The sequence below is a fragment of the Sparus aurata genome, chromosome 17 (genome assembly GCF_900880675.1).
Source record: "Sparus aurata chromosome 17, fSpaAur1.1, whole genome shotgun sequence".
Taxonomy (NCBI): Eukaryota; Metazoa; Chordata; class Actinopteri; order Spariformes; family Sparidae; genus Sparus; species Sparus aurata.
In genome coordinates, this window is record NC_044203.1 from 29,856,697 (window position 1) to 29,882,011 (window position 25,315).

At 39.3% G+C, this 25,315-nt stretch overlaps 2 protein-coding genes across 2 annotated transcripts in view; one reads left to right on the forward strand and one right to left on the reverse strand.

The window, feature by feature from the left end:
• LOC115568091 (uncharacterized) overlaps positions 1–25,315 on the forward strand; it is a 276,579-nt gene that overhangs the window by 45,532 nt on the left and 205,732 nt on the right. The gene's annotated exons all lie outside the window — the stretch shown is intronic.
• On the reverse strand, positions 281–13,857 carry LOC115568094 (uncharacterized). Its single transcript, XM_030395172.1, has 22 exons — positions 13,693–13,857; positions 11,187–11,268; positions 10,178–10,439; positions 9,832–9,860; positions 8,681–8,993; positions 8,409–8,449; positions 7,995–8,283; positions 7,579–7,629; positions 7,260–7,303; positions 6,207–6,492; positions 5,768–5,811; positions 5,066–5,345; positions 4,624–4,667; positions 4,174–4,474; positions 3,016–3,059; positions 2,823–2,896; positions 2,385–2,599; positions 2,012–2,262; positions 1,748–1,876; positions 1,429–1,564; positions 1,253–1,282; positions 281–816 (listed from the first exon to the last, which is right to left on the reverse strand). Exons 1-22 carry the CDS (start codon positions 13,782–13,784, stop codon positions 548–550), a joined length of 3,306 nt encoding a protein of 1,101 aa, XP_030251032.1. The 5' UTR covers positions 13,785–13,857; the 3' UTR covers positions 281–547.

Sequence of the window (25,315 nt, forward strand, 5' to 3'; positions counted from 1 at the left end):
TGTTGATGAAAGGAGCTGTACTGTATAATCTGAATTTATCAGGCAGCCATTAACTGTTTGTTGAATGAGGATCATTCAAAATGTTTTGTATTTTAAGATCTGCAATAAATGTATTCGATTGCTCTGTGAGTTTAAGAGTGATTGAAATGGCCTGAAAATAATTTATGAAGCGAGACAAATGTGTAATACAAAAATCTAGTGAATTTTAACAGGCAAGTCTTTGTTCAGCAACACTGAAGTAAAATGTTTTATTTAACCTCAGGTCATTTTGTCACATGATATGTGATTTAGTATTTGGCCCACAAAACCCCAATACAATCTTAGATAAAATGTTTGAACACCTTTAGATTAATTTTACATCATCACAGATGAAGAAAGTCAAGCTTAAGAACAAATACAGAACAGACCAGATGGATAAAGCACCAGGATGATTACTTTCATACATACAGGCTGTTCAATTATTGTTCTGTTAACGTATGAAGATGCCAGGCTCAGAGGTTCATGTTCTCAGTTGGTCCAGAAGCAGATTGAACTCCTGTCACAGTATTTATGTCTCCTTCCTCTTGAGGTCAGCGACAAGATATGACTCCTTCTCCTCAAGGATTCTGAAGAAGACGTCTTTGGCTGCTTGACCTCCAGCTTTCAGGGGGCCGCTGAAGAGTTTCCTCATCCTCTCCTGAGTGGTCGGGATAATCCCAATTGTATCATAGTCTTCTTGTTGGATTACACCTTCCCTGAGGAGATTATCCAAGATTGGTCCTGTATTGCACACTCGTGCGATCAGATCACACTGGTGTTTATCCACAAAGTGCTCCACTGAGGACGGAGAGGAGGAGAAACACTTTGATGAGGTTAATGTCAGGCATCACAAACACCTGTCAGGGTGGCAGCAGGATGTTTTCATTGGTCGCAGCAAACACCACCCGGGTTAGTAGACAGTTGTCTTTGAACAGACATTAGCCTAAAAACCTGTTTTCAGTTGATTATTTTGTCAGCAGGATTTTATGTACTGAGCACTGCTGAACACTGTACTGCTCCCATGCTGTTACTTCAACTCTGACAAGAGAGATTGTGAGACTTCACAACCTTAAAACATTGTTGCACATTATCTGGCACAGAGGCATCAAAAAAGCTCAGAAATCTGCAAACAAAAAGAAATCCAGGCGTCTCTGAAACTCAATGTGAAGCAATCTTGTTACTCTAAAATCCAAAGTACCGTTCCTCTAAATACACATGATTTAAAATGTCTTACCTTGTTTATGGCCGGTGCTTTGATATTCATCTGGAAAGAAAATCACAGATCTAAAGAAAATCTAGATGATGCACGATCCTTTTCTAACAAGGGTCATGTGCTTTAACAATGATGTATGTTAAACTAAAACAAAGTGGCTGTGTAGATCAGTTCTTGTGGTATTATTGAAAACTGACCTTTTCTGATTTCACGGGTCCATACAGACTGACGCTCGTTTTTCTGTGCGAGGCTGAGCGTGAAGTCTGTGTCTGGCTTTTCAATGTAGACTTCGAAGAAATTTGGGAATCTGCTTTTATATCTGAGCTTTAAGTTCTGCAAAAACAAAACAAAAAGAAATGTGTGCACTGTCCAGGCTGAAAGGGGTTTGGGATTTGCAGTATGTGACAAAAAACATAAAATAGGATCATTTTGTGATGTGCTGGTGTCAACAATTGTTCAGATGACTCATCCTGAACCAAAGTCCATCCAAAGATTTAAAAGCAGTTCAAACCAAACCTCAGGATAAATTTTTGCATCATCCGAATCTGCTGTAAGGATGAAGCGATCACCCATTTTCAGGGACTTCTCTGGATGTGGCTTTTGGATCACTCTGTATCCAGATGATAACTGTCTCCTGTTCAATTCCTGTACAAGAAAAAAAACAAAGAACAAGGTTACAGTTATCAACATCGTTGTCTGTCTGTATTTTAAACAATTTATACAGATGCCATTCAGTTCCTTCTTATAGTTCCTGTTGGTGACAGTAAAATGTGCAATAACCTGTTGTAGTCCAGGATCACACGGGATCAGATAAACATGGAGCGTCAGGAATGCCGTGTTGGTCTTATATATCAACACATTACAGTTTATTTTCACTGGAACACCGACTTTCATCAGGACTGCTCTGGGAGAAAAAACTGGTTCTGATAACTTGACATGTGACGAAGTGACCTCAGCCACTTTTTCCACAACATCTCCACAGTCATCGATGTGTAGAACTGCAAACTTGTCTCTTATTTCAGGGTTGTCATCTGCACAAAATACAAGCACACATGATTAGTGAGGAGGAAATGATTAATGTAGATTTTTACACATGCTGTCAGAACTTTTGAGTTTATAAATGTGTTCTATTATTTTCTTCATGTTCACTAACCTATGCAGATCCAGTGTGGCAGGAACACTTCATCCAGCTTCCCAGCATTGACTGTAATGTCAATAAGGGGACCTGCAAGCATGTATTTCATGCTCTCCATCCTCTCCATAGGTTCCTCCCAAGAGCAAAACTGGTACTTAAAACTGACCTTCTCCTTACAGACCCAGCGCAAACCAGAGACACTGCATTCAAAGTTTCCTGCTTCAGACTGAAGGCTGAGTCGTGGGAAAGAAAACAAGTTAGTTTGTGTATGTTTACAAAAAGTGTTAAGGAGACAATGGAACAAATATACATAAATGTGCCTTATGTTTGCATTGAACCAGTACCAGCACACAGAAAGATTTTAGTTTTCTTAGTGTAATAAATTCCAAGAACCAATCTTAATATTTCCTGTAGTTCCAGTTTACTGTGACACAGTATTTATGATGTTATTTTTACCTGTAAGTTGGAGAATCATCTGCATCTGCACTGTTCACTTCAGGTTCAAGTTTAGTCCAGTCACTGGAGTCCTGCTGCAGAACATGATCAATTTAGAAAATAAGTGGAAACATCTCGTTTTGCAGCATCATGTAAATGAACAAATAAAAAAGTGACAAATAAATTAAACAAATGAATTAATGTAAGAGATTACCAAAGTGCTTCCACAACCCTCATGTTCCAGTCTTCTTGAAGGCCCTTGTGAAGACACGTAGGATTTTCTTTAAATAATGTTTTGTTGACATATAAAACCGGTATAAATATAAATATAAATACATATAAATCAGGTAACTTTCTCTATGTTCTCTTGGTATAGCACCACAGTATTTTCCTGAACAGCGCTGCTCTGATATGAGAGCAATTTTACATGATATATAATAATGATGTCTGAAACTGAGAAATATGGAAACAAAATACAGAAGTAGTCACATAACTTTGTTAATGTAAATGTTGATGTTACAGCATCGCTTTCTGCAGTTTGTTGGAGCACACGGACAGACAGAAAGCCCTTCAGCTGCTCAGCTGTTAACTTCCCCGTCTGCAGTCTTTTGTGATGCACATGCATTTTTGAAAAAGCAGATTAGGAACTAGGCCACTTGTAAACACACATATGATGGAGAGATGTACTTTCTTCAGAAATTGTTCTTGTGTGTGTTTGAGCTTTGGTGTGAGGACTATGTTTCACAGTTTTGAGACTATGCATTTCCAAAAGATTTTTTCAAAGCAGCTGGAAGCGTTGTCATTGTTTTAGCTAACTTCCTTTCATTCTGTTAACGATGGTGCCAAGCATGCACGGCACACTCCAGCTGTGTCAGTAGCTCAGGGAATACTGATGACCTGTTGTGTTGTACATTACAGAGGCACAAAACATAAAAACCCGAAGGACATGGGTTCATGAAATTCTGCAAATGTTGAGAGGAGTTTGGAAAATCCAACACTCTGTATTAGAGTTGTTATCTCTGAGACAACATTCATTCATACTTTTGTATGAGTCAAAATCATCAGATCAGCAACAAAGACTGTTCAGCAGTATGTCTCAGGTTTTTTTTCAATGTTTAATTTTCAGCGTAAATGTACGTCACAATAGAGATTCACAAGGTGTGAATGAGACACCTTGTAAATTTAGATTGGCTGTTCTTTGTTTCTGTCCTTTCTATCATTGAACAAATCACTCTAAAAGTGATCCCAGCAACATCATTCACCACTGTTATTATTGTTGTAGTTATGGTGTAGACATCACTTGAGTGATCTATTTATAGTTATTATGGTTTTATGCGACACATTATGGTTGCGTGATGTTTCTTTCTCTGACCTTCGAGCACTGAGCTGGCCTCTGACAGCCTTTTCACCAGATCGGTCCTGTTCATGTCCATGAGAACCTCCTTGGTCACCTCCACAGACTGCTGGCCACAGGTCTCCACCAACTGATGCACTAGTAGCCCTCCCCTGTCTACCAACCGAGGGTGACTCCCTGTTAACACCCAGCTGATTTGTGGGAGGCTCCTCTGGAAGTTTGTGAACTGCAGCAACCACTTGAATTTATTGAGCTTTATGTGACCTAAACCCTTCAGGGTTTCCAAAATAATCTTTTTAACAGCTGCTTTCACTGCTGCCTGAAAAAAAATCAAAGGATAAATCCAGCAAATGTGTAGTTTCTCTACTGTGATAGTTAGGTTAGCATTTTTATCAGAGTCAGTGTTTACAAAGTATTAGTTACTTCAGCATCAAAGCAAAGTATGATTATATGATTAATATGACTCACTCTATCAGACGGTGCAGGTCGATGTTCATCCACAAAACGTTTCTCTGAGGAGAAAAGAAATAAGAGATGACTGAGAGGATTATAATCTAGTTACACATGGAGAGTATGAACAACTTTAATAAGGCTTAGTTACTAAAAAATGAAATCAAAGGAAAAAAATATGCAAGATGACACATTATACACATCTTCACAATGTAAACAAATGTAATTAACTTTTATCATTTGTTTTTTGTTAAGACTGTGTGAGAGTTGTTGATTTAATTAATTCTTCTTCAAAGATTTATTTCCCATTTATTGTTTTCCACATTGTTGACACAGTGAGTTTGAACTCAGGCAGATTTGTTTATTACAAATTATAATATATATTGAAGCCATTGATGAGATACACGTGATTCTGTGATGTGACTGTTTTTTGTTTTTCTTCTTTCTTCTTTGTTTTTACCTCCTGAGCTGGGCTTTGACAACCTCTGAACCAGATCAGTCCTCTTCATGTCCATTAAAACCTCCCTGGTTAACTCCAAGGACTGTCGGCCGTAGGTTCGAACCATCTCACCCAATATTTTTTCTCTGTCTGCTGAGGATCCTGAACTCCATGAGATATCTGGGAGGTCCTTCAGGACGACAGTCGACTGCAGGAACTTCTTGAATTCATGAAGCTCTTCATCATTCAAATCATTCAGGGTTTCTGAAAGCAGCTCGTTTGCAGCTGCTATTGTTGCTACCTGAAATAATCAATACATTAATGAGACGTTTAATTAATCCACTGGGAGACAGAAATGTGTCTCTTTGAAGCTCACCGATGTCACAGTAGACGGCAAAAAAACGTTTTTATTATTTCATGTCATATATTTCCTTAATGCTTTCAAAATGGCTTAAAATACAATAAATGGATGTTTCTGGTGGAAAAACATTTCAAACTTCTCATCCTCAGTGGAAAAGATTTTATATCATTATTGTTTGATAAAAATTACTACTAAAGAGCTCGACCTGAATGTCGCTTCATTTATCTGATAAATAACAATAAAAGTAAGTAGATAAAAAACTTTGTGTCATATTATTATTTAAAATGTTAAATATGACGATCATATTTAACATCTATTGAAGGAAAGCTGTGTTGTATGAAGTCAGATGTGACATTACTCACTCTGTGGATCAGTGCAGAGCGGTGTTCATCTGCAGAGTGTTTCTCTGAGGAGAGAAGAGGTAGAAAGTCACTCATAACTAATGACTGGTCAAACATCTGATGATGAACAATGTTAGACAAGACAAAAGATTAATTCATTTGTAATTTTAAAGGACAAGATTGTGCAGTGAAATGTCAGTTGTAGTCCCTTTAAGACTGTGGCTGGGGGTGTTTTAGCATCTTTTGTGCTCTCAGACATCAGTAATCAACTGTTTTTCATGCTTCACATTAATCAGAAAAAAAATATTTTATACATAAGATGATGTGTTTTGTTTTCTCAATATAATTGATCTTAATGTTTAAAATGTAAACAGAAGAAGACATAGCTTATAAACTTATGACAAAGTTGTTATGTACCATTTCTATTATTTTTTACATGTTTTTATCTTTATTGTCTCACTTTTGGATCCTGAGCTTCTGTCCGACAACCTCTGCACCAGATCAGTCCTCTCCATCTTCTCTAACCAATCCTTGATTGTCTCCACAGACTGCTGGCCGTCGGTCAGCACTATTATAAACACTGTGTCCTGTATGCCTGTTGCAGTCATCTCTCTATATGAGATGTGTGAATGCCTGCGGATGTGAGGTAGCTTCAGTATGTTAGACATGATCCTCCTTAACTCTGTGACACTCAAATCTTTCAGTGTTTCCAAAAGCAGCTCTATAACAGACTCCATCGATTCCACCTGTTGAATTCAGAGAAAACATGTTCATGAGATTAAAGTACAGTTTCTCAGCAAGGATGATAAAAACAAAATGTTTCTGTTCACATCTCATCAATGTCTGTGTTTAAGAAATGTGGATATGGTAAGAGAACATCAGCACAAGGTGATAACATTTATTTCAATTTATCACATAAACTTGTTTTATTATATGTATAGATTTTGTCAGTGTCATCAAATAAATTTACTTTTATCTTCTTTTATAGTTATCTTATTTCTTTTTACAGGTTCATGACTTTTTATTTTACTACCTGTTTGTGAACACAAAACAAACTGAATGCAGCTTCAGTTCTGAAAAACCTTCAGATGAAAATTAACAATGTTTTTGTTCTTCATTCATAATATTCAAGATGGGGATGATTTTGAACTTCCTCTTATCTGTATTGTTTAAAGTAGAGCTGCAAATAACCATTATCATAACAAAAATTATAATAAAATAATGTCGTATATGTTGCTAAAAGTCCACATCACAGTTTCATTAAGTCGAAGGCGACACCTTCAAATGTCTTGCTTTGTTTGTCCAACAGCCCAGAAACCAAAGATATTCAGTTTACAATGATACAATACAGAGAGAAGGAGAAGATCCTCACAAGAGCTGAAACAAGAGAGTGTTGTTTGGATCTTTGATTTAAAAAACGACTCAATTGATATATTTATTGTCAAAATGTTGATCAGCTAACAGATTAATTATCTTAGCTTCAGTTTAAAGTCAGACAGATGACATCACTCACTCTCTGGATCAGTGCAGGCCAATCTTCTTCCACAGAGTGTTTCTCTGAGGAGAGAGGAAACATAAAAAAGACCCATGAATGATTCATCTAACAACATAATGAGACTGTGAGACTATAAGAATTCTAATATTAAAGATTTATTGTAAAATGTCGAGAAAATCTACTTAATAGTTACATCGTAAAAAAAATACCAATTACACATTTCTTCTGATAAACACTTTATTATTTTCTAATAAACTGTAGTCAATGTTCATACACACTGACATATGAAGTAAAATACCCACAGGACTCATTTCATACATTTATATAGGTCACCTACCTTTCTCTGTGGTATTCACACCAAAAACTTCAGCTGATGATCCTGCAGCAGCTGCAACACAGTTAATGACAACTGTTATTACATTAATAAATACTCTGTGTGTAACATTTATGTGTACTTGTCCTGAGTATAATACTGAGTCCTGAGAATAAAAAGCCTTTAATGTTTCAGTTTCAGGTGTGTGAACTGAAGGCAGGAGGAAGTCATGATCACAGAGATCACAGAGGGAATCAATGAGAAAACTAAGAAATTAAATATCTCTCTCCACAGTGGAGAGTAATTCTGTTGACAACATTAGCCAGATTCCTATCAGGCCATTAACGAAACAAAAAAAATATATAAAAAAAGATAAAGATTTTGTAACCACACATATTTATTATTATAGATTAGTGTGACAGTTGTCCTCTTTATCTTACCTTTGGGTGGTGAGCTGGTCTCTGACAGCCTCTGCACCAGATCAGTCCGGTTCATGTCCATGAAAATCTCGCTGATTATGTCCACAGACTTTAGACCGTATTTCTTCACCATCATATCCACCAGTACGTCTGTACTGTCTGTCTTCTGCACTAGTCCCAACTGGATGTCTGGAAGGCTCCTCTGGAAGGACGTGAACTGCACAAACCACTTCAAGTTCTTTGACTCTTCAGAACTCAGATCATTGATTGTTTCTGAAAGCAGCTCTTTAACAGCCACCATCGTCACCATCTGTAAAAATCCAGGTATATGTTGATAAAGAAAATATGATGATCATTAGTATTGATATGATTTTACAACCTGGATCTCATCGAATAGAAACTGTACTTTGCATCGTCAGATGTAATATTACTCACTTTGTGGATCAGAGCAGACTGGTGTTCACTGGAGAGACTCTCTGAGGTGAAAAAGAAAAAACTTAAACTCAAACCTTGTCAACAGTTATAATTCATCACAGATATTTTACTTCCTCTCCTCAGATATTTTTATTACTGCACAATAGTCATAAACTATATTTTGTTTCTTTTCTCTATATAACAGATCATGTTATTCTTTTGAATTTTGAATTCTCTTCTAAACTTATGAAGGACCTTTTGGTTTTAACACGTGTTTGACTCTAGTGTCTTACTTTCGGGCCTTGAGCTGCTGTCTGACAACCTCTGCACCAGATCAGTTCTTCTCATCTCCTCAAGAATCTCCTTTGTCATATTCAAAGACTTCTGACCGTAGTTCTGGACCATTAAACACGCTGTGTCCTGCATGTCTGCTACTGCCAGCAGCATTGGGATGTTTGCTGCCATCTGCTTCATCGAACCGACGGTTGAATAAATTCCCGGTTCAAAATCTGAAGTCACTTCCTGCTTGAACCTCTTGAACTCTGCATCACTCAAATCATTCAGTGTTTCCAGAAGCAGCGCTACAACAGACACCGTCGTTTCCACCTGGTAAATTCAGAGAAAATGTTCATGGGTGTAAGGATGATCACAGATTTTTCTGTTCCCATCTCCTCAATGTTTGTGTTTTAGAAATGTTGATGTGGTAAGAGAAAATCTACCATATCACACAAATTTATTACAGAGTTGATAGACTCCCACAGCCAGGCTTTTCTTTGTGGCATTGTGTCAGCAGTGGAAAGGTCTCGCTGCACCAATTATTAATATTAATACTTGTTTATATTTCTTTAAACCAATCACAGTCATCTTAAGCAGGGCTACACCCAGGATGCAGCAATGGTGACCCTGTAAAAAAGTGTGCTAAAAACCAGCAAAGGTAAAAGTAACAGCTGCTAGCTTGTTTATGTTAAGTGACCAGATCAGCATTAAAGTAACTTGCAACTTTCAGCATGTAGGGTGCTTGCCTGGAGGTTGCTGTTGTTTCCTTTAGCTAACACGGATTTTGGAAAATAACAGACGGACAACATAAGGGAGGAGAACATCAACAACAGACTTACAGTATACCAACAGTCTCCATCCGCTCAGTCAGACCATACAGTTGGTAATATTCATCCAACTGATGCCATATACCTATTTTTTTTTTTTTTACAAACTTGTATTTCTGTTTGCATTTCTTTCTTAACATTAGGGTGAAATACCTTTAACCTAGTATTTGATTTCTTTCTTTGATTTTTTTTCAATGATTGTGATTTTTTTTCACCCTGTCACATTTTTAAAAAACAAGGAAAATGTACAGTATATTCCACTAGATGTAGATTTAACACATATCTTCATCTACTGGATAAAAGCTGCACTGTGTGAAGTGAGTGTGATGTGACATACTCACTTTCTGCATCAGTGAAGGCCGATGTTTCTCTGCGGGGGAGGAAAGACTTATTAGTTATTAATTCAACTTCAGGCTTAATGAACATTTATGATTCAAAAGATTTAAAGGATTTAATTACACAGTGGCAGTGACATAAGATTTAGTTTCTTAAATAATTCCGAAAGTGTTAATTGGATTTGGATACACAGTATCTGTTGCAAAAGGTACACACTTAGAATATATGACAAAAAGTGTTCCAGCTGATGTACTTTCCTATTTTTACATAATAAAATATAAAACAAATGAGCTGCATCTGAGTGTGTGACAGTGTTGTGTTTTTCACATATTTCTGCCTTCTTTGCTTTACCTTCGGTGTCAGTACAACTCTGCACCAGATCGGTCCTGTTCATGTTCTTTAAGACATGTTTGGTCAACTCCAAACACTCCTGGCTGTACGTCTCCACCATCAGCTCCACGATGTCCTGTGTCTTTGTCACTTTGAGTTGCTCCCTTGAGAAGAGTGGGAAACTTTTCTCCAGTTCAATGAGTGACTTGAATGCTTCAAGCTCCTCAGCGCTCAAATCATTCAACATTTCACAAAGCTTCTTCTTAGTGGACATTGTTTCCACCTGGAAAATTAAAAGGACATGACATCATATATGTACAGGACAGACATTCAACTCTTCTTCTTGTTCTTATCCCTGCGATTACACACTGTGATTATATACTTAAAACTTTAGATAATATCTGTGTGAGGACCAGCGCACCTCCACTTTACTTACTGACAGTCTTCATCAGCAGAGATTGCTTTCACACTCATTATGGGCTTTTTTTCCTTTATTATATAACTTCTCATTAAACTTACCCTTATACATTATTTGCTGTGTAAACCAGATGATCTTGACTGGTACCATATGTGTGAAAACTCACAGTCGGTCACAAATATAATTCCAAATCATGTATCAGTATTGATAATAAGTGCTCATGTAAACATTTTACCAAAATGCCCCCATTTCGATCAATCTTGATTATCAGCTAAAGTTAGAATGATTTTAATATCATCATTCTCAGAGTGGTTGTAATTAATCCTTGTGGTAAACTGAAGAATTAAAATGCAACAATGTCTGATTATTAGTGAAGAATTTTGCCTGTAATGAGCAGGAAAAAAAATGTTTTAGAAGATAAAGTATAAAAATAATCATAGTAATCGTAGTCTACTTCGCCACTTAGGTCAGAGCTCACCAGAACTTAACATTTGTAATTGTCTCTGAATGAGCCATTCTGTGGGAAATCAAGTCTATATACACACACGCATATATGTTGATATTTTTTTATTTTATTATTAAAAATAAATTAAAAAAATACAAATACTTTACCTTTTCTACATGTTGGACAGTCGTACGCCTGAATTTACCTCCCAAGTTTCCCATTGTCTCAGATCCAGAACTCCTCCCGCTCCTGTGGAAAATACTCAAATTATCTACTTTTCTTTACAAGCTTTCTTTCCCCCAGAAGTGAAAAATGTTCCAGTCACATTTAAGTTGATGTTTCAGTCCTATATTAGCTTTTTTCAAACAGAATCATTACACTGGCAGGTCCATTATGGGACTTCTCTTCTCTTTCACTCGCACAGTCACACTCATATTCACAGTTTGGCTGATACTTCTTTATTCTCACGATCCCAGATCGATCCCGATTTCTATTCCCTGCATCAGAAATAACATGTCTATTGAATGCAGAATATTAGGCATCTTCTCAAGAGCTGGAGTGGATCCATATAATTCCTCATACATCACAGTCAGTCACGGTGCCTTAAACCTTTGTGACTGCTCAAATTATGTAGAAAAATGTGAATACATTTGGGATGGACGAGGCTTCAAAATTCAGGTTTCCAGTTTTTTATAAGTAAGACAGACCCAAGTTCAAAAGCTTCTTGACTTAAAAAAATATTTATTCTGATTTCAAGAACCAGACATTTACATATGGTCTCAACCTACGGAGTATGAGTCCCAATCACAGCTTCAGGGATGATTTACAGCGTTTAAATACAAAGCGTCTGCTGACTATAACATGGTTTGTTTGGTTATCTGTGCTGGACATTTGTGCAGCCAAGTGCAAATGAGATTAGCATTTTCACCACAACTGTGTTACCTGCTTAAAGGTGTGCTTACACCAATGACAGGCTTGGCTTGATCCCCACAAAAAATCAGAAGTGCAAAAATGCTGAAGGATTTCCAGGATGCGGACTACAGTCTTCATCACTCTTTTAGCCGTAAAGGAATTGCTTAACATATCTTGCTATATGAACAATTTAAATGATACTTTCTGCAAAACCCACATCATTCAATATGTCGCAGTCTATTAATCAGTTTCAAACAGAATGCCTTTATGATGTAAACTTATTACTTCTACTTCCTCAGTGGTGTAGTTTGCTATAGGGGTGGGCGAATCGATCCAAATATCGATAGTATCGATACCAAGGTGAGTATTGGTATTGGATCGATACTAGTGTGATGAGATCGATATTTTTGTTGTACTTTCTCTTCTATAAATTCAGCAAAGCATTCGTATTTCTTTAGAGTTTGTGTGAGCGCAGCGCCCCTCTTCACTTCTCTCACTCAGGTTCACTGTAACTGGAACTCAAAAATATATACTTATATTGATATAGAGCCTACCTCAAACCTGAAGTTTGAATATGGCAGAATATAATAACACTTTTGTGTATCTGTTGAAGGAACATCAGTATTTCTATTTAGGCTACATGCAGATAGGTTATAGATTTAATTAAGTTAAATATAATTTTCTTATTTGGCTAAAATCTTTGTCTTGTGTTTTATTGTTATCATAATCATGGTCAATTAATTAAAGGCAAAAGTACTAAATCACTCAATGTTCAGGAATTTTCAAGTAAAAAGTATCAGTATCGGTATCGGTATTGGTATCGGCAATACTGGCCCTGTAATTACTTGGTATCAGATCGATACCACAATTTGCAGTATCGCCCACCCCTAGTTTGCTAACACATTCGCTCAACGGTCAAGTTAGATGTGTAATGGTGCGTTCCATTGTACTCGGAATTCGGATAAAGTATTACCTCCGACACAGAAAAGTGCACTGGAATCTCTATCCAAATCGGAATTTGCGGAGTTCGCCGACATTAACACAGATGACATTACATGAGTATTGCAGCACACATAATGAAGGATGACTTTTTACACCTTTATCATTTTATACCTCATATAGTATTTGTGAAACACTCAGTAACGGTTTGGATCCTACTCGTCCTCTCTTGTTCCCCCTCAACTGATAAATCAGCTGCTGTAGTTGCTTGTGAAGTTCGCTGACCTGCCACTCAAACAGCCGATTGTAGCGAGGGTCCACGTTTTTCAGAACAAATGCACTGGATCACTTTTAGATTGGAAGTCGGACACAATTAGAACCAGAAATTCCGACTTCTGACTTGCACATGGGAACGCACCATAACTGTTGGTTAACAGGGCAGAGTTAGCTAACTACACCGGTGAAGAGAACTAAAAAAGAGGAAGTGAAAAAGATTGAAGCAAACGTTCATTGATTACCGTTTTAAAAGCAAGATGTAGCTTCTATTGTTAAAGTCTAAATTCGTCCACTTGTTTTCAGTAGCGTTAATCGTGAGGCAGCGCTGGTGACCGTAAGTATTTTCATACGGGAGCGTCTCTGTCTCATTCCTCTTCCGTCAGTCTGTCTCAGTAACGTTAAAGATTTGACAGTTTAAAATCCAGACACATTTCCACCTTTGGCTTGTTCAGCCCCCACAAGCCGAGGAGAAACGACTCTCCTTGAGTCCTCCTCCTTTCTTAAGTGTTGTTCAGTTGACAGTCAGTTACCTGCCTCTTTACGTACCTGACTATGTACACACCCACCCCGTCTTCCTCTCCTCTCTCACCGCGGGTCATCTCCTTCGGGACAGCCCCCCTTGCGCGCTGAGACCCCATCCTCTCCTCCCGTAGACCAGCTCCAGCACGCTCGTTTTCAGTTGCCCTCCGCGGTCAAGTCAGCTTGTCATTCGCGATTGCGTAGTCGAATGTGCCGCAGCTGTTATTCCAATGCGCAATTCATGTAACAACAACGCAGCCTCCTGTGAGAAGATGCTTCAGAGCTCAGTCTCAAAGTGACCACGACGATCATCAACTCCAAGCATCAATTACAATGTAAATACAGGTTGTAACTTTGTAAGTCTGCACATACAGAACAGAAAGTGTGATATGTTTATTAATATATCTGACTTTAGTCTGAGCAACTTAAAAAACACGAAGTCTGCAAAGACATATTTAACGTTATTGTATTTCTGATTTTGATTCTGCACCTATAAAATTGTCTTTTTTTATATATATTCGTTCATCATTTGTTGCTTTTATGTAGAATAAACTGTTCTTGTCATCCAACAAGACATTTTGAAAATCAGCGCTCTGTCTACGTCACCAAAAGCTCCACTGTGATTCTCTGCAAAGCTGGTACAGCCTGAAAAATGTGTTCTTATAATGAAAAAGTGCAGGTTTTTTTTATATTGGACTTGAAGGTGTTTGAGGACTGAAAACTATATTTAATTCAGCATAACTGAAGAGTTAATAAACTGAAAAAAAGAAAGAAGAAAGCATTGTGGGTGCCTTTTATGATGTAATATGCAGTTTAAAACTAATTAAAGTACATGTTTCATGCAAAGTAAAGTATAAAACATATCAGGGCTTACATTTATTAACACTATACAAACTGTTCAGTTGTTTGGTTTGAGGAGTAAAGAGGGGAGTGACCTGACTCTGATCTGAACAACACTTGTGACTGGAGGAGGATAACGGAGAGTACTTCCTCAGGGTGCTGAACGAGCTGGAGGTAGAAGGTGTGTCTGGATTTTAACCCTTATGTTGTGTTCCGGTAAAATCTGTCCGATTTAAAAGTTTTATCTCTGAAAAATGTACTTAACTTGATCAGACTGACCTAAGAGTCCATGACTTTGTCCACAAAGAGGATTTCAACACACAAAATGAATAGTATTTATTTGCATACAATTTTGTGTATTTTATTCAACTTTTGTACACTCTTGGTGTTCCCGGTCAAAAATGACCAGTCATTAGAAATGAATGGGGGAGACTACAATTAGTGTTAAAAAAAAAAAACTGATCTCAGGTACATCCTCATTTGTCATATGGACACACACACACATGCACACAGTTCATTGGGTGGCAGCACCATGGCACGTCGATATACCATAAGTGAGGCTATTGATTACATATGTGATCCCCACACTGGTGAGGAGGACAGAGGCCAGGAAACTGACAGTGAGGATGGATTATAGGAGGAAGTGTCAGAAGATGAAGACGACACAGAATATAATCCAGACCAAGAATTAACTGATGGGGAGGAATCCAGTGATGAAGAGGATGGCCATGCTGAGGCTGCTGTCACATTCAGGTCAAAGAATGGGAACTTATCCTGGTCTTCATCCCCACCTGAGACCCACCTAACCCTTTGACCGGGAACACGACTAGTGTTACTTTATGTGACTGTATACAAAAATTTAACGGTTTCAAAACAAATGTCCTTGGTAACTTTGACCCTAAGTAGTCTGTGATAAACAATATACTATGTTTCATCTGATTATTTTTTATAGTCAAAATAATCCAGAAATGATGCTTTTTAGAACTCGAATTCAAGATGTATACGCTCAGATCAGTGAGGTATACAGGCCATAAATAACAAATAGAAGGTCAAAATGTGTAATGTTCACAAGAAATGAAGTTAATAAAAAGATCTAACACAACAAGTAGTGATAATATATGTATTGTACAGTTTTTATGATGAGATTAAATGGACCGGTCATTTTTGACCGGGAACACAAAATTGTTTAAAATGAAACGAACACAACATGAGGGTTAAACTTGCTGTGTTCTTTAGAGATACTGAAACAGACACCGACATACAGACGGAGGAAGAGAGAGAGAGAGAGAGAGAGAGAGAGAGAGAGACGGCAGCTTGAAGACTTGTCGTTAACACCGGAGAGCAGAGCTGCTTCACGGTTACTGCTACTGCTTAAATAAAACGTTGAACGGTTTTCTTCAATTTAACTAAAGTGGACGAACTTCATCTCTAACTACTGAAGCTCATATAAGGTAATAAGTCCTACCATTAACCTGATTTTTATTACTTTCACGTTTAGAGCTCCACTCTCTTCACAGCAGTCTGATACTATAAAGAGACATTTTAGAATTAGCCAACACTTTGCTAACGTTCTTAATTCCAACGGACGACGCTAGTTAACGGTTAGCTAGTTGTCTAAAGGGGTTTAACACGACGGTTGACAATTAACATGAAAATGGTGTGTGTGTGTGTGTGTGTGTGTGTGTGAGAGAGAGAGAGAGAGAGAGAGAGAGAGAGAGAGAGAAGCCGCTGCCTCATCAGAACTCCACCACACACATAGATGAGACGTGACAGTGGAGCGACTTGAACCTTTGTGAGTAATAAACCACTAGCATAACTTCCTTGTGAGGGCTAACAAGTCGCCTTCTACTTATTCTACGTGCTTAAATGTGTCATATTTCAGAAGAGTGTCCATCTGTGCTTGGTAAGCTAACTGCTTGTTAATGAGAGTTAAGAATAATGTGGCAGCTGTCTGTGTGGCTGTTTATCTTGCCACAAATTTCCAGCTTCTTCCAGATATTGAGTTTATTGCGACTTTGCTGTTGTAAACATTGCTGTTCCCACAGACAGTGACAGTTGTCATTTCTTGGTTTTGTCACATTTGTAGATGTGTAGCCTGTATTTCTAGTTTGCACTTGCCCTCCAATAAATAGCCTAATAATGAATCAGTGTTTTATTGCTTTTTAAATATTGCAGCTGAATTGCATGTCTTCCAAACCTCAGTATTATGATAATGTGAATAAAGTCATGTTGACAATAACTTGTTGACACAAAAAAAATGGCAATTGCATATCACTCACAGCTACACAGGATACACATCTAAGAAGTTAGCTTCCTTTAAGTACTTTGTTTATCAATTTTACATTAATTAATCTAAATATTGTGCTGTTAAATTTTTTGGCGCGTGCTGTGCGCGCGCACTTACTGCCCTTTTCTCACTTTGAGCCCCTGCCCCTCTATAATCATGTGCACGTCCCTGACAAGCACAGATGGACACTCTTCTGAAATATGACTCATATTTAGGCACGTAGAATAAGAGGAAGACGACTTGTTAGCCCCCACAAGGAAGTTATGTAAGTGGATTTATAACTCACAAAGGTTCAAGTCGCTCCACTGTCACGTCTCGTCTACGTGCGTGGTGGAGTTCTGATGAAGCAGCGGCTTCTCTCTCTCTTTGTCTTCAAAATAAGAGCTTTACATTGCACCCAATTGGAGTTTAGAACTGCATGGGTTCTTAGCGGGGGGCTTTTAATTTGAAAGTAGCGACCGTTCGTAGAGAAAGAGAGAGAAAGCCACTTGAATTGAATTGAGAGCAGAGCCGCAGCAGACAGAGAAGCGGCTGTAGGCTCAACACACACAACATCATATTACGAAATGCGTACGGTAGATAACAGTGGTTGTACCGCCTTTTTTTGACATCCCTTTGCACAACAGGATTTTATTTATTCATTTAATAAACACACTAAAGGGCACTTTTAACCCTTATGTTGTGTTCCGGTCTAATCTGTCCGATTTAAAAGTTTTATCTCTGAAAAATGTATTTAATTTGATCAGACTGACCTAAGAGTCCATGACTTTGTCCACAAAGAGGATTTCAACACACAAAATAAATAGTATTTATTTGCATACAATTTTGTGTATTTTATTCAACTTTTGTACACTCTTGGTGTTCCCGGTCAAAAATGACCAGTCATTAGAAATGAATGGGGGAGACTACAATTAGTGTAAAGACTGATCTCAGATACATCCTCATTTGTCATATGGACACACACACACACATGCGCGCGCACGCACGCACACACACACACACACACACACACACACACACACACACACACACGCACACACACACACACACTTGGTTCCCTGGCAACCACCACGGGAACCTTAGCCCAGTAGAGTCTTTCTCCCGCGGGAACAACACCTGTTCTCAGAAAGTTGTCGGAACATGGTTTCAATAATATTGAACTTTTCTCGCAGCTTTGGTAGCCTATATAAATGCTTTTTTGAGGCCTTGCTCACACAGTTCATTGTGTGGCAGCACCATGGTACGTCAATATACCAGAAGTGAGGCTATTGATAACATATGTGATCACCACACTGGTGAGGAGGAGAGAGGCCAGGAAACTGACAGTGAGGATGGATTAGAGGAGGAAGTGTCAGAAGATGACGACGACACAGAATATAATCCAGACCAAGAATTATCTGATGGGGAGGAATCCAGTGATGAAGAGGATGGCCATGCTGAGGCTGCTGTCACATTCAGGTCAAAGAATAGGAACTTATCCTGGTCTTCATCCCCACCTGAGACCCACCTAACCCTTTGACCGGGAACACGACTAGTGTTACTTTATGTGACTGTATAAAAAAATGTAATGGTTTCAAAACAAATGTCCTTGGTAACTTTGACCCTAAGTAGTCTGTGATAAACAATATACTATGTTTCATCTGATTATTTTTTATAGTCAAAATAATCCAGAAATGATGCTTTTTAGAACTCGAATTCAAGATGTATACGCTCAGATCAGTGAGGTATACAGGCCATAAATAACAAATAGAAGGTCAAAACTTGTAATGTTCACAAGAACTGAAGTTGATAAAAAGATCTAACACAACAAGTAGTGATAATATATGTATTATACAGTTTTTATGATGAGTTTAAATGGACCGGTCATTTTTGACCGGGAACACAAAATTGTTTAACATGAAACGAACACAACATGAGGGTTAAATAGGTAAAAAGGGCAGGGGCACAAGCACCCCTTGGTAGTGATGGGAACGGCAGTTCCTTTTACTGTACTGAATCTCTAGAATCCGTTCATTAAAATGGTTCGTTCAAAAGATTCGTTCACCGAATCGTTCAGTGCTCTCCAACTCCCTGAACTGATAAGCAGCCAAACGATCCGTCATTCAGTTCATGATTCAGCCCCGAGGTTCACGTTCACTTACTGAGGGACGGTGCGTTCACGGACTATAGTACACAATCTTTCGCGGGAGACGCAGCGCTGCTTTGAGTGGTATACATGCACTAAAATTATTACACGGTGAAAGTGTCCTCTGTGCACAGTAAAATCACTTAACATGATGCTACACGGATGTTAGCAACACAGCGCTAGTTTTAGCAGTACGGTTACTGAACGTAAATCAACCCCTTTGCCCACACACACACACACACACACACACACAAAACTACAACTAAGATGATCTGTAACTGTAGTTAAGTTAATTAACTGTTTGGTAAAGGCTATGGTGATTGAGTGTGTGAGGGAGAGAGATGGGTAACAAATAAGTCAGTGGCGGTTCTAGACCAGTTTTAATAGGGGGGTCAGGTTGGGGCCGGCTTTTTTGTAAGGGGGCACATACAACCCGGAAAAAAGGACAAATCCCTCATTCAGACAAAGCAGTGTTTACAATTTCAGCAATTCTGATTGGGTAGTAAACTGCTGAGACACTTTATTTCTGCCTTTCCCTTCAGAACAAAATCATTGCAAGAAATCTGTCATAGTATTAGTAATGCAGACTCCCTGTCAGGGGGGCCACAGGGGGGTTCAGACTCAGAGTTACAGGGGCACTGGCCCCTGTTGGCCCTCCCTAGAACCGCCCCTGCAAGTACAGTAATATCATAGCTTACAAGAAGTATTACCTTTTTCTTCATCAGAGCAGTGACTCTGGCCTTTGTATGTAGCTGGGTCATGGGCTGATAATGGACCTGGTCCACATGCATCTCACTGGTTCCTTCTCCGGCTCTTTCTCTCTCCTCTCCTCCTGTCTCTGTCCCTTCAACCTCTTCACTCTCTCTCCTGTCTCATCCTCTGTTGAATTTTAAAATTGAAAAGTCTAAGTATACTACTGAATCATGACCTTATATTTTAATGCCATGTTTATTCACATTATTACTTATCTATCCAAACATCCAAATAATATTATTGATGGATAATTCATACTGTGACTGAACATGGCCTTAAAATATTCTGATTCATTGCATGTCCTTTCATTTTTTTAGCCTAGGCTACATTTGCAGTAGGTTAAAGGTTAGCATCTCTATTGGCTATCTGTTGCATCTGTAGGCTAGTTCACTATTTTTCTCATTCTCTTAGCTTATTACAATTCTCACCTTTCCTCCTCCTTGCCTGATCATCCACTGCCTTTCTTGCTGCAACACATGCATGGATTAAAGCAAAAAATCTTTTGACTGAAATGTTTTTTCGAGCTGTAGCCAAGTCATATTCCCAATTTGTAATTTGTGAAACATGTTACAGGGCACGTTACTTGACATGTGCAAAAAAGATAAGATAAGATACAGCCTCACCCCACACTAGTGTCCGACAGATAGGGATTTTTTGGCCCGATAATGATAGCCGTTATTAGAGGGGGTGCAATCACCGATAGCCGATATGCAACCGATATAGTGAGTTTTCGAGCTGGAATGAAAACAGGCCTTGGATTGTGCATAGATTTTGCACCAATATGATTATGCAATAGTACAGTCACAGTGACAGTAGTACAGACAGATGCTTTCTTAAACCAATGCCTTTATTCAAGACTTTTAACATTTAACAGACTTTTTTAAAATGACATTTAACATTTGAACTTGTTCAGTCAAGCTGAGAAAAAATGCAGATTGGCACACAAACAAAAATAAATTAAATAATGTAGCAGAACTTTCAATAAATCGATAAAAATAAATAAACAGACTGGCTGACTGGTCAGGTGGTTGGGAGGTTTCGTGGTGTAGAGTGGGGGAGGCACTTCACTGAAATGTGAGCCAGTGATGTTGATAGGTTTTCAATGTAGTGAGTTTTTGTGAGGAGGGAATTAAACGCCTGTCCCAAATAAACGCCTGGTCTGTTAAGTGATTGAAACAAATAAACGCCTGGCTATTATTTGGTATTTAACGGTAGTTCCCGCCTCATCAGCACGAGCTGAACAATAAAATCTAACTTAGCAAGAGAGGCGGGACTTAAGGCAGAACAGCCAATCATCAGCCGGTCAGTCCCAAAGCGGTGTCATGATTGAAGCAGCAACAGGAGAGGGAGGGGGAGAGAAGGCAGCTGCAGCGACTGCGGACTTAGGGCGGCCGGAGTGAAAGTGATTCCGGCCGCAATAAGGCGTTTGTGCAAAACTGCAGAAAAACTGCAGAAAAAGTGTGGGTGTTGAACCCTCTCACCGGGAAAAGTGTGGGTGTTAAAACACACACGTCCCCCACGGGTGTGACGTCCCTGGTTGAAATGAAATCAGCGGTGATGGGCTAGTTGTTTTGGTAGCGGCTAAATTAGCATGTCGCGATACTTTGTACAGGGGATCACGTCTGCGCCAAGTAGATGCGCAGAGGGTTGAAACAGTGCTTGTCCGGTCTGTTAACAACAAGGTTTCTTTTGTCAGTTACTGTGATTAAACATGAGTTGTTTAATGTTCACAATGTATTGTTTTTCATGGGAAAAATGAGGTGCGTCCCCGGGACTCATGGATAGTGACTTTAGTGCGTCCTTTCAGATTTTAATGCGTCAGGGACGCAGGACGCGTACCTAGCAGCATCACTGTGAGCTGAGCCAAAATCTCTGGCTGAGCTCAGCGCGCCCCACTGGACAAAATAAATCAGTACACCAGCGCGTGCTTTTGTCATTGTCACACTGTTTTTTTCTATCGGCGCAACATTTCACCGATACGATAGAACCCCCGATAGAAATCGGGCCGCTCTATCGGGCCCCGATATATCAGTGGCCGATAATCGGTCGGTCACTACCCCACACCATGTCCTCTAATGCAGACATCAAGTTTGAATATTTGACCAACAGTGTTTTACAGAAGGATGATCTGAACAGCTGTTCTATTCAGTTTTTTGTCTTTTCAATGTCATTTTCAATCAATGAAATCAAACTGTGCCTTTTGTTTTTGCCAAGCTTCTCTCAAGTTTTACTCTTTCAAATAAGCAACCATCTAAACTTTTCAGTACTCTATTTTTCTACTTCTTCTCATCATCATTAATCATTATTATTATTTTTATTATTATCATAATTAGTATTATTATCATTAATATTTATTAATAATAATATTGTTAAAGTGAGCCACTAATCGTTTAACAGAAAAATACATCATACAAACAGCAACTTTTGCAGCCTTGTCAGTGGCGAGTTATCACCTTTCTGTCATCACTAACATACTGTTAATAATCAAAGAAGCTCTGAGGCTTTACATATTCTATGTTATAATACAAGATTTCAGCATTGAGCTCTACAATCAGGCTACATTCATGATTTTGTACAGCCAAACTAACCAAAAACGTCTTGTTGATCAACATTATAAAGTTTCAGTAACCATGGTAACTGACGGTGCCAGAGGGGAGGGAGAGACGCTAAATGAAGCCGTTATTCAGTTATACAGTTGTTATTTCACACATGTAGCACACAACAGGAGACTCTCCGTGTCAGACGACGAGTTCTCACGTGATGACTAAACCTAACAACTAATTGATAACGTAGCTCCGATTCATTCAATTGCCATTCTAAAAAGCGACCGTGTTTACTTTCGGTATTAATGAAACAAAACTTAAGGAATTAACGACTCGAATCCCGCTTGAATCCCGAATCTCCTGAATCTTCACGCGTACTTGGGCCGCTACAACCACTGTACTGCCACCTGCTGGGCCGGAGGGGAAACATGGGAGATTTAAGGGAAAATATGTAAACGGGAATACGGCGCAGCAGGGGTTGTAGCTGATTCCGTGGTCTGTCCAGGGACCATGGTCTCTGGCACGGACCAGTGGTCACTACCACTAGGGGCGCTAAACATACTGGTCCCGACCAGCTCCTCGGTGATCTGCCCGGTGGTTTCTGTGGTCTGTGAAGCAGCTTTGGTATTTTCTCTTCTTTCTGGGTGTTTTGGCAGCACTGTTAGCTGGATAAATGTCAGAGATCATCATCCTTTGTCTATAAAATACACTATATCAGAATTATTAGTGGGCTGTGCTCGCCAGCCCACTATGGACACCTCTATAGCAGAGCTATAGGTGTCCATAGTGGGCCCACTATTGTTATTGCTCGTGCCTCTTCTTATTAGTGGGCTGTGCTCGCCAGCCCACTATGGACACCTCTATAGCAGAGCTATAGGTGTCCATAGTGGGCTGTGCTCGCCAGCCCACTATTGTTATTGCTCGTGTCTCTTCTTATTATTATTCATCCTCCTTCCGATTTTGGCAGTTTTCACGCCCCGCACCGTTGAGCGCATACACACAAAAAATATATCAAAACGTGCGGCTCGGGCGGACTCGTCCTGCTATTATTTTTCTCAGGAAAATATGAATTTTCCGCGACGTGAGTCGCGAAAAACTGCGATAAATTTCCCATAAGGAATGAATGGGGCGAGGTCAAAAAAGTCGCAAATCTGCGACATTTTTCAAACATCTCCTGCTCGGGCATACGTTCACGTGGAAACACCATTCCAGCTTTAAAATGTAGGCACAAGTCCTGAGTATTCAAGTTGTATTTGAACTTTTTTCCTATGTTGTGTAGTTTTTGAACTGTGATCCTTGAATGAAGGTGAGTGATTTTGGAAAAATTCAGGGTTTTCAATGATTGTGTATGGCGGAATGTTCGTGCAGCAGCGTGGAGAGGACCAACTGACAGAGTGAGAGAGACTCAAAAATTTGCTCCGAAATGTTCTCTTTCCGTGACGATCCTGACCACAAATTGGGCTCAAAAACAGTGATATTTCCCAGAGCTGTAGCCACACTTGTCTTCTTTCTCCCAATGTGTCTACTTTATCGGTAGGATTTACGGTTTTTAAATTATCGACCGCTAACCGACAAGAGTAGCTCTGAAATGCTCCATTTACTCCAATGTAAATCGGGAGAAGGATTTCCAAAACTGCAAGCTTTTTTAACTCGCTGCCATTTCCACATTTCTGAAGCTAGGACCACAAAACTTAATGAGTGTGTTCTTTAAGGCCTTTCTGGCTCGATCGTGAAAAAAAATTGTTGATATCATGTAAGATTTTGACCAAATAGCACTAGTTTGACGTCCTAGATGTGTGGCAGAAATTGCTCTCAAATCAGCTCCCTCACAGGCCGTTGCTACGGCCCTTGCCAACGGTCACCTAGCAACCAAAAACAGCTGGGCCAAGAGAGAGAGTGACAGACAGACAGACACTAGACACACATCAGACAGACAGACAGACAGACAGACACACAGGAGACACACATCAGACAGACAGAAAGACAGACAGGAGACACACATCAGACAGACAGACAGACAGACAGACAGAGCGACATGTAGACACACACACACAGAGCTGCTTAAGCGTGCTCTCACATGCACACAGACGCACACACACAGTATATTTCCCAGCATTTAAACGACATTAAACGATCATTTTTTCACTCATTCAATGTGCAGCTTGATCGGACTCTGTATGCTATAATTCAGTTCTCTAGAATATTAATCTTTCGCTTCGTAAGACGCGAACAGCTGCGAGACACTTCCCATAAGGAATGAATGGGATGAGGTCAAAAAACTCGCAAGTCTGCTAAGTTTTTCAAACATCTCCTGCTCTGGCATACATTCAGCTAGAAACACCATTCCAGCTTTAAAATGTAGGCACAGGTCTTGAGTATTTTTGTTGTGTTTGAACTTTTTTCCTATGATGTGTAGTTTTTGAACTGTGATCCTTGAACGATGGTGAGTGATTTTGGAGAAATTCTGGGTTTTCAATGATTGTGTATGGGGGAATGTTCGTGCAGCAGAGTGGAGAGGGCCAACTGACTCCGTCACAGGCCGTTGCTACAGCCCCTGCCAACTGTCACCTAGCAACCGAAATCAGCTGGGCAAAGAGAGAGAGTGACAGACATACAGACAGGAGACATACATCAGACAGACAGACAGTCAGACAGACAGGAGACACACATCGGACAGACAGACAGACAGACAGGAGACACACATGAGACAGACAGACAGACAGACAGAGAGACATGTACACACACACACACACACACACAGCCATGCTTAAGCTTGCACTCACATACATGCAAACGCACACACACAGTATATTTCCCAACATTTAAACTACATTAATGATTATTTTTTCGCTCATTCAATGTGCAGCTCATTCGGACTCGGGTTGCTAATATTCAGCTTTACGAAATATTAATTTTTCGCGACATAAGCTGCGAAACTGCGATAAAATTTCCCATAAGGAATGAATGGGGGCGAGGTCAAAAAAGTCGCAAATCTGCAACGTTTTTCAAACATCTCCTGCTGGCATACGTTCACGTAGAAACACCATTTTCAGCTTTAAAATGTAGGCACAAGTACTGCGTATTTAAGTTGTATTTGAAGTT